Source organism: Photinus pyralis, unplaced genomic scaffold (genome assembly GCF_008802855.1).
Source record: "Photinus pyralis isolate 1611_PpyrPB1 unplaced genomic scaffold, Ppyr1.3 Ppyr1.4_LG2, whole genome shotgun sequence".
NCBI lineage: Eukaryota > Metazoa > Arthropoda > Insecta > Coleoptera > Lampyridae > Photinus > Photinus pyralis.
Genome location: NW_022170403.1, coordinates 29,032,148 through 29,042,616, shown reverse-complemented (window position 1 = coordinate 29,042,616; position 10,469 = coordinate 29,032,148). Strand labels below are relative to the sequence as shown.

General features: G+C 35.6%; 1 protein-coding gene and 1 long non-coding RNA gene across 5 annotated transcripts; one reads left to right on the top strand and one right to left on the bottom strand.

The window, feature by feature from the left end:
- Positions 1 to 245: 245 nt before the first annotated feature.
- LOC116164109 lies at positions 246 to 1,599 on the bottom strand. Its single transcript, XR_004143810.1, has 3 exons — positions 1,436 to 1,599; positions 1,235 to 1,344; positions 246 to 1,183 (listed from the first exon to the last, which is right to left on the bottom strand). It is a non-coding gene; the product is annotated as an uncharacterized LOC116164109 (long non-coding RNA).
- A 3,234-nt stretch (positions 1,600 to 4,833) lies between these two features.
- LOC116165134 (major facilitator superfamily domain-containing protein 9-like) lies at positions 4,834 to 9,443 on the top strand. Of its 4 annotated transcripts, none has more exons than XM_031479443.1 (6): positions 4,834 to 5,106; positions 5,410 to 5,566; positions 5,619 to 5,750; positions 7,861 to 7,990; positions 8,045 to 8,254; positions 8,306 to 9,443. In XM_031479443.1, exons 2-6 carry the CDS (start codon positions 5,525 to 5,527, stop codon positions 8,992 to 8,994), a joined length of 1,203 nt encoding a protein of 400 aa, XP_031335303.1. In that variant the 5' UTR covers positions 4,834 to 5,106; positions 5,410 to 5,524; the 3' UTR covers positions 8,995 to 9,443. The 4 variants fall into 4 exon arrangements, 3 of the variants coding, with proteins under 3 accessions (XP_031335303.1, XP_031335302.1, XP_031335304.1); XR_004144083.1 differs by lacking the exon at positions 4,834 to 5,106 and adding an exon at positions 5,284 to 5,374 and having other exon boundaries at positions 5,492 to 5,566; positions 5,619 to 5,754; XM_031479442.1 differs by lacking the exon at positions 4,834 to 5,106 and adding an exon at positions 5,284 to 5,374 and having other exon boundaries at positions 5,492 to 5,566.
- Positions 9,444 to 10,469: the final 1,026 nt, after the last annotated feature.

The window sequence follows — 10,469 nt, the reverse complement described above, 5'->3', positions numbered from 1 at the left end:
TGATTTACGCTCGCTATTTTTATTTAAACAATGTGTAACGTAATTTACATATTCGGTGAACGTAATTTTAATACGTATACAACCCGCCGTTGCGCGTAACGCCATCTACTTCAGACCCATTGCACTATTATCTGTCATTTTGAATTTAAAATTTGAAAGTTAATTGCAATTAATTTTAATTAAAAGACTGTATGGTAAGTTGTTTATTTCAATACAAAATATAACAATATTAATTTTGTATACATTAGAAATGACTGAAACTGATTGCGACATGGATTGCACTCCGCCAGAAATTATGGAAACGGCAGAACATGCGACTTTAGATTTGCTCCCTACAAAGTCGCGAGAGGTGTATGAAAATTCATATACACGCTTTATGACATGGCGCAATAACAATAAAGCTAATTCATTTTCGGAAAATGTAATTATTGCGTATCTTGCCGATTTAGCGACTAAAATCAAGCCGTCAACTCTTTGGAGTCATTACTCCATGTTGAAAGCAACGTTAAATGTCAAGCATGGTGTCGATATCCGCAAATATCCCAAACTTGTGCCTTACCTGAAAAACAAGTCACACGGTTATCAGCCGAAAAAATCAAAAACGTTGACGATGGAACAAGTGCAGTCATTTTTAACTGAAGCACCTGATTTCAAATATTTAATGACTAAGGTAAAATCACAATTCACAAAGTTCCCTTTGTAGTTCTCAAATTGAAATATTTTTAGGTTTGTCTCATATTTGGTGTCGCAGGTGCATTACGCCGTGATGAATTGTCACAAATGAAGACGTCAGACATCACCGACTTAGAGGGTGCTTTATTAGTAAAAGTACCCAATACTAAAACAAAAAAACCGCGCTCATTCACAATTACCGGGGAACAATATTTAAATTTCTATAGAAAATATGCATCATTACGTCCCGCAGATATGAACACAAATCGTTTCTTCATTAAATACCAAAATGGCAAATGTCACAGGCAAGTTGTCGGTATACATAAGCTCACATCAACAGCGCAAGAAGTTGCCACTTATTTGGGATTGCCGGATCTGAAGCTTTATACCGGGCATTGTTTGCGAAGAACGTCTGCTACCTTGCTTATGAATGCAGGTGCAGACATCAGTGCCCTGAAGCGTCATGGAGGGTGGCAATCGACAAGCATTGCGGAGAGCTACATTGCAGAATCTGTAACGCATATGATGAAAACTTCAGATCAAATTCTAAATAATGACTTACCAAGTCAACCAATCTCGAACCGCAACCTTCCACCAGTCGTGCTGCAGAGTCTAACGTAGTTAGTGCACTTTCTAACCATCCAGTGCAAGTTAATAACTGCACAAATTGCACTGTAAATATTACTTTTAATTTAAATACTAGTTAGATTTCTTGGACGTTTTTGAGGTTATATTAAATTAAAGTTTCTTAAGTTTGCCTTACCTTGAAGTGTTTGACTTTAATGCGATGCTGCCAGGCCCCCCACGAGCATCTACACCTTATCAATCAAGTTCAATTCCAATACTTGCCTAAATGTAATCATACGTGTACGCTAGTCGAAGTAAGAACGAATAGGTTATAAGTTAACCTAAAAACTAGAGTGGCATGACACGTGAGGACATGAAAGCAGAAGTTCTCAAACTAGTAGTGAAACTGTGAACTGAAGCTAAATTCGAATATAATTTAAAGTAAAGGGGGTTGGAGAAAAAATTTTATGTTTTATTCGTACAAAAAATGCGTTTTCGGGACTCGGAAGGTTGCTGGACTCCGCTAACGCGTCGTCCAGCAACTGCCTTCCTCGTCCCGAAAACTGACATTTTTTGTACTAATGAAACAAATAACTATTTTGTAAGGTAAGTAGCATGCTATATTTATCGATATTTTCTTTCTTGGTAGATGATTAATGGGCGGTCGTTACACATACACATTTAGAGGTCGCCTGGCATACATTCAACATCTACGCTATATAATGCAATAAGAATCAAGCCCTTAGAGAAATTCCTCGAAATATTGCATTTTCCCTTTGTAGGTATCCATTAACATTTTCAAGATATTCACAATTAAGTTTTATATCGCCGCCGGCAGATTTGTCTCGTCTAGGTAGGTATAACAAACACAAACAAATGGCACTCAGTAACGGAGCAAAACAAACAGGTTTGGAGCACGCTACGCCTCAATAAACAGATATCAGCATTTTATGGAAAATGTAAATAATAAGCCCCGTGGTATGGAATTCAAAGATTGGTGTTAGTAGGAAAAAGAATAAAATGATTACAACCTGTAATCACTTTTTAAAACAGAGCAAACATAATGAAATGAACATTGAGCAAACCCGGTATGCGTGCACGCTTCTCCCGCCAATGGAATCTAGTGACCGACGCTAACTTTTTGCCAAGTTTCGTGGCGAAAAATCGCTCTTTTGCGGAAGTTGTGCAGAACAGCTCTTGAGTCTTGAATTTACTTTTGCTGTAAGGTGGGTTGCCTATCGGTAGGGGTATGTCATCACAATTTAATTATCTACCTTTTACGTTCACTTTGAGCATTCAATACTTTGGGCAAATGTAACAAAAGGAAAGCTTAGGTAAAGTGGGTCGAGATGAATATCGGGGTTCTTGACTTGTCTTTAGTAGGTAAATTCCAAAAGAGAGGAGAGCATACTTAGCAAACATGGGGAAACAAGGCAGACTAAGAGATCCTTGTTCTGGTCCTTGATAAGCTAAAGAAATAACTAGGGAGTGCAATCCCGTAGCAAAATTTCGATCCCGATTCTACAACAGTTAAATGAAAAATCATTAAATCTGTTTTTCGCTCAGATCTAGTAAACTGTGGAGATTTTTAAAAAAAAACAAAAGCATATCTTGAATAAGCTCTTAAAATTACAACTCTTTCCTCATTTAACCGAATCTCTATGCCCGACGGTTTCCGCGATCCTAATGCTTAAAATGAAAACCAGGTGTCAAATTCTTGACAGAATAGCTTCCTAGCTGAAACCAAAAATTGCCAACATATGTTTTTTTGCGCATGCATTTTGTTTGCCTTTATTAGAGGGACCTACCATCCAATTTTCGTTAAAATTGCTCCATAAATAAGAAAGTTGGATGTTGCACATGCGCAACTCGATTTTTTGCGCATGCATTTTGTTTTCTTTTATTAGGAGGACCTACCATCCAAATTTCGTTTTAATTGTTCCATAAATAAGAAAATTTCATTTCTGCGCATGCGCAACACGATTTTTGCGCAACACGATTTTTGCGCATGAATTTTGTTTGCTTTTATTAAAGGGACTTACCATAGAAATTTCGTTTAAATTGCTTCAGAAACAAGATCGTTGCGTTTTGCACATATGCAACACAATTTTTTGACTTTGACAATTTTTTTTCTCCGTTTTTTGATAATATAACCCGGCCCAATTTTTTGTAGGTTGTACACAGGAAAATAAGGTCTTCCAAATAATAGAATAAAAATGTTAGGTTGCTATTTGAAAAAAAAAGTTCGATGCCGTTACGGCGCTCCAAAATTTTTTTTCAAGAATCCGGCCCGTTATTTTTCTGTTCGGTATGCCTAAAACATATACAGGGTGGTGACTTGCGTAACGCATCATAGGGATTTCAATGTAAAATTCATAACATGCGACTATTGGCTCCCCAAATTATTTTAGAGCAAAAATGTATTAAGGTTTTTTGTAGGAAAAAAACTTTTTACGTCAATCAACCCTATTAGTTTTCCATTTTTTGCATAATAAAGACGGAAAATTGGAAAATAAAACCCCCATCTTTTTCAATAATCTGTGATGCCATGGAATTTTATAATACAAAAACTACGCCAATATCCGTCATGCTATGGAATGTCCGCTATAAAACAAATCAAATTCTATCAAAAAGTATTATATTTAGAACAGCGAATTCAACATAAAGAAAGACCAAATTACTAAAAACGGTTTCCTAATATAACAATTTACAATAAATGTTCGAATAAGTCACCATTAACTGCAATACAGTAACCAAGTCGATAATAAAAGCCATTTCGAACTGCTGCTAATTGATAACTGGATATCTTTTTGTTTTAGAAAATTCCATGGCATCGCAGATTATTGAAAAAGATGGCGGTTTTATTTTCCAATTTTCCGTCTTTATTATGCAAAAAATTGAAAACTAATAGGGTTGATTGACGTAAAAATTTTTTTCCTACAAAAAACCTTAATACATTTTTACTCTAAAATAATTTGGGGAGCCAATAATCGCATGTTATGAATTTTACATTGAAATCCCTATGATGCGTTACGCAAGTCACCACCCTGTATACAAAATTTCAACAAAATCCGTCGAGCCGTTTTCTCAGAAAATTGCCAACAAACGTACGTACGTACGTACATACAGACGGAAAAAAATTTTATTCTTTAAAAGTTGCTTAAAATGGTCTAAAACGTCGACATTTGATGAAATTTTGAAATGTTCAAAAAACGGCTATCGCAATAGCTACCTAGCACATGCTAGGAAGCTAAAAATCTCACCCTGTATAATAAATGGACTGCACATGCCAATGCTAAGCACAGATACTGCAGGTGAGAGACATGGGGAAACAAGGCAGACTAAGAGATCCTTGTTCTGGTCCTTGATAAGCTAAAGAAATAACTAGGGAATGCAATCCCGTAGCAAAATTTCGATCCCGGTATTTGCGGGATCATTACATACTAATCCCGCGGGATCCCGGTATTTGGGAGATCCCGCAAAATTGTAAAAACATTCGGAAATAAGCAATTTTGTGCAGTTAATAGAATATTCTCAAGAAAACATATTGTATTTCGCGGAAAGAATGCATCACATCCGTCGTCTTTTCTTGTCGCCGGTGAGTAATCTTTTATGGCCCCTCCATGTCTATCTGTATTTCTAGAATATTCGATGCAATATTTCCAAACATCTTTTATAAACACACTCGACGTACAAGAATAACGGTTACTGCGTTTTAAAACAGTAGCAAAATTCGTCCGATTTGCGCATTCACACGCTGTTTAACAAAGTTGATAACAGATACAGGTTTGCGCATAATTATTGCATGAACTGCAACAACAAAAATGTGCGAAATAATCAAATTCGCAGAGTTGCTAATGTATGGTGGTAAGCTTGGTCGATAAATTCTGCAATCCCGCAAATCCCGCGGGATCCTGCTCCATTTACGTACGGGATTAATCCCGCAAAAAGGCTGCGGGATCCCGGTATTGCATTCCCTAGAAATAACATACACGATATTAAAAAAAAATAATAATTGATCGAGGGTGATTTAATAAATGATCTCAAAAATATTGCAAATAGGACACTTTATAGATTTGCAATGTCAACATTTAAATTTAAATCAATTATAAAAGGGGATCAATACGTAGTCAGAGTAAGTATTGAATTAAATTAATTTTATTTTTTCAGGAACTACTCACTATAAAGTTATCTTTTGCTTATCATGATTGTCAAAGCATGTAAAAAATATTACGTTTATTATTGTCAGTAGGTGGTTTACAATCGTGCACATAAAACCAAAGGAATGGAAAAAGTACTTGTAATACTATCTATAATATCTTTACTTGTACGTACCTATAAATTAACATTTTGATAAAAAGACTAATTTCTTATTTTAGAATACGATAGCGGCTTTGATCTTAGCACCAGTAATACCTCAACATTTAAAGTCCTTAGGAGCGTCAACTTTTCAAATTGGGCTGTTTAATGCGGCATTTGCTGGCGTTCAAGTTTTAACAGGTCCTGTTGTTGTGCGTAAGCTTTCTTTTAGAAATTCTTCATTTTCAGTTTTTATAATCAAAATTTTTAAAGTAGGTACAAACCATTCCATATATTATACATTTAAAACACATTATCAGTAGCTATATTTAGATTATAAGTATCGCTGTATCCTTGAATAAACATTTCTATAGATTCATCCTTATCAGTTATCACCATTCACCTTTACGACAGCGCACAGATTTGTAACGGATTTGGTACTTGAGCACGTGCTACTGAAATTGAAATGTGAGCGAAAAAAATGCGGGAAGTACTGATTTTCAAGGTGTGGTACTTGCCTCCAGCGGAAGGGGGCGTGTCTTATCATAGAAAAGTAGTAATCTAGGGACTTTATAGAAAAGGAGGGGGGCAGTCTCTCTAAATCCAAATAAAAATACGCAAACAGGAATTTATACAATTTATATTATCAAAGTATGCGCTACAGCTACAGCTATGTGTTTAATTGTCTGCAAGCTTGATAACTGTAAATCTCGTTCATCCATTCATCATCATCATGAGTTTTCTGCTAATGCAAGTTCCTGATGGGTCCGTTCCACGGCTCTCTATCCTTTGCTCTTCTCTTTATTCCTTCAGGTCGTCAACCAATTTCCTTAATCTTCTATCTCTATTCCTTTCTCCCATAAACAGTTCTCTGGATTACTTTCATCAACAAACAGCTCTTTCTTAGTATTTTTCGCTTTATGATTTTTAACATATATACATCCTTCCTCTCCAATTCTACTTAATACTTCTACATTACATATCTTATCAGTTCATTTGATGTTCACCATTCTTTTCCATATCCACCTTCAAAAGCCTCCGACCTTTCCCTATGTCTTTTCATTGCTGTTTACGTTTCACTACCGTACATTAGAACACTCACTTTACCAATCTTTTTATTTCTATCTATCTATCTTATATGTTCGTACTATCACATTCTTGTTGTGATGCCATGGCTATCCTGATCTTAATTTCTCTTTCACTTTTCCAACCTTGTAGGTATTATCTTTGTACCTACAATCTACATAGTTACCTATATCTTGCAACTTACTCTATCCGCACTCCGTCTATCATTAGTTTTACGTACATATCGGATATGTCGTATATCATCCTGCGCTCCCACTTTCATAGCTTTTGTTATTTTTAACTCTTGTTTTCATTTCACCTTTTCTAATAATAGCTTAAGTGCTTTTTTACTCTCAGTAAATACAATCATGTCATCCGCAAATCGTACACTAACAATCCTCTTTGTTCCAATGTTCATATAACCATATTTTTCCCTTTTCCAATATATAGAAGTGGAGTGGGAGAGAGGAAGAAGGGGGTGAGAGGGTGAGGGGGTGAGACAGAGAGAGGGAGATATACATACACCTTAATCTTTTAGTATGAATCTATGAATAGCTAACCTCTATTTGTGATACATTAGATAGGTACATAGTTGAAAAGTCTGTCAAAATGTTATATATGGGTATAAATAATTTGATAGGTTGTTTTTTCGGCCTTCGTTGGGATAGAACTGAACGTTTGTAAAGTGTGTAGGCCAAAGAAAACTTGAATCAGTAGTTTTATTTAGTAGACCAGATATTTGAGACGCCTTTCTTCAGTGGATTTAAAATTTTATTGTATTTAATATACATAAACAAAATACAAAAAGAATTAATAAACATAAACGCAAACCCAAATTATGCGTGTTAATTGTTATCGCAGCGCAGCAATAATACGACAGTCGGATACTTATTAAATTCTATCACAGATTTTATATTTATTCTACAATACGGTGATTACAGGGTGCCCAGAGCCCCCAGAGGAAGTTTATTTATTTTCGACTTGGAATTGTTCGTGAACAAAACGCTGAACAAAAAATAAATAATAAACAATATTCAAAATTACGCGAGTTTTCATAAATCTAACACGAACACGTAAATGTATATCTACAACTACAATTACGGTTATTTGTGAATATCAAAATAGAAAAAAAATGCGTTGGGACGACTTTCGAACTAATTATAAGAAATTTCCATTTCATCTAGTTTATACCTACAGTAAGACTGTTAGAATTAGATCAGCAGTTGGTTTGATTCAACATTTCCTAATTTGCTTTAGGGAAGTTGGAGCGACATAAAAGGAAGAAAGTTCGTTTGGACATTGACGTACTGCGTCGCAACAGTAAGCATCATCATATTAGGTCTGACTACCTCACTGCCTTTACTTTTCCTGATCAATATAGTATTAGGTGAGTACAATGCTTCATTCAAGCTACAACGAAACTATTTTCTTATACTTTTAGCCATTTTCGAACACAGTCCGACACTAAGTAAAGCATTGGTTGTTGACAAATGCCATAAAGACATGCTCGCGGACGCATACGGAAGCATGGGCGCAGTTTCTTCGTTGGGCGTGATCATCGGACCTATTTTCGGGGGACATTTGATTGATCGAGATAATGGATTCCTTTACGTGTGTATGTGCACGTGTTTTTTACATTTCGTTAATATAAGTAACAAAAAACAACTCAAAGTAGGTAGATCATTAATTTCGGCATTTGCAGTCATCATTCAAACGTTAGAAGAAAACACCCTCAAGACAACTGTTTTTAGTTGGAAAAATATGAAGAAGGAGACTAATAAAATATTTAGCGAACTGGGAAGAGTAAATTGGAAAGAATTGTGGCCACTCTTCTTTCTTAGGTTTGTTGTGAGCTTTACTATGACTGTGGTGTTCACATACCAAATTCTATACATGAAGGACAGTTACGATTTACCACAAAAATCAGTCGGATATTACGTAGCATATCTTGGTGTTCTTAGCGCTATTTCATATGGTCTCACTGGTTGGATAAAAAAAGTGTATTGCTCTAATAGTGGGAAACTGCAGTTCCACATGTTCGTAATAAATACCGTTGGTTTACTTGGAGTGCATATCGCACCTACGTTTGAAGCTTTGCTGTTGGCTACAATCCCACTTGCCTTTTCAAGTTCTATCCTAACGATAACTACACTGGACGGGATAGTAGAAAAGTCTATAGATAGTGATCGGGGGGTAATGACTGGCGCCTCGGAAAGTGTTTTAGGTATAGGCAGATGCCTTGCCCCGTTAGTAATGGGGATCGTTGCGGATCTGTTTCATGAAAGATTGGTCACAGCCGTTCCGATACTATTCTCAGTGTTAGCAATGTTTTTGTGTATGAAAATGAAACACCTAGACAAACATAGATTTCTTCCTCATACAACACCGTAACCCTAAGGAAACTCCGTTGAAAATATGACCCAACATTTTCGATATGCCGAAATTTAAACGTTTGCAGCGAAATTATTCCATTATTTGCTGATTTTTAAACGAGCGGTTTTCAGCCAAGGCTGCTCTAGAAATTCAACCCAACACATGTTTACAATAATTTATGCCCAAACTCGGATTCGAACCAGCAACCTTAATCGAGCATCTAGGTACCTAACTACAAGAAAGCCACCAGTGACTAGTGTGCGCCTTGGTCCTGCACTCAGGTTCGACACTATGAATAAAAACAGTTTTACGAAAAATAGTCAAGGTTTGTCGCAAGATTATTTTATCTAAACAGCGTATCGTATGCCTGACTTCAGTCCGAATGACATGCTTCCCTTCCCATCACCCATGTCAGAAGTATATATTTAGTATCATCGTTGAGTGGTATCATTGTATGTTTTTGCATATACACTATTTATTTAAATTTAATTATTTAAATTCAATTTTAAGTTTATTATGTAAGCTTACTGTGTAAAGTACTAAATACACCAATATAAAAAATATTCGAATTTGTATTTTTATAGCAGATGTTAAATTACATTTTAACAAAGTATATTGTGTTATATTATGATTTTAATAAGGTTGAATGAGTAGACCAAGTGTCTTTTTAACCGCAAGGGTAGATAAAGTGAAAAATCATTGTGCATTCAAATGACATTTATATCTATATTTATTTATTTATTGTCCCCCTCTTGTTCTGGGCCCTCAACAGGCTTTCGCCCAATTACAGAGTGCCCGCATAATGTATTTGTCATTATTATTAAAAATGCGACGCGGATGACGATATAAAAGTTCAGCACAGAATACAATATTCTTTCCATGGAAACGACGGGAGAACATGCGCTTGCTATTTTGGACGTCTAAAGTAAATACCTATAGAAGTTTTATATATTGTTATATGGCTTCTGCTATAAAATAAAGTTTTGTATTATACACGACGGTAAAGGGAAACTATCCATCGCGTGAAAGGTAATTCACTCATGGCGTAGTCACTGGTGAATACATTTAAAAAAAATACCGTATACATCACTCTCGCTCCTCTACTATACAGCTTTATCTTTCTCGTTCGTAAGGAGGTAGAGGGCTTATAGACATAAAACAATTGCCCCAAACACAAATACACACATTACGACAATAGCAAATCAGACACTTCAATCCTACACAAAACAGTAACATATTGTTGTGTTTATTTCGTCTAGCAGGATGAAATTTTCGGACATCCTAATTAATTGGTCGTTGGTCTATGTAACGGCATGGGGATTATTTTTGACATACTAGAAAGCGGTTAAGGTGGTTTTTGATTACATTTTTATTTAAGGTAGAAATTTCCGGGGAATTTGTTTGCTTTTATCTGTTATCAATCGTAAATGTGTAATTTAATTTAATTAAGGTAATTAAAGTAAAGAAACCTAGTGACGAGGTTCAGCATTGCG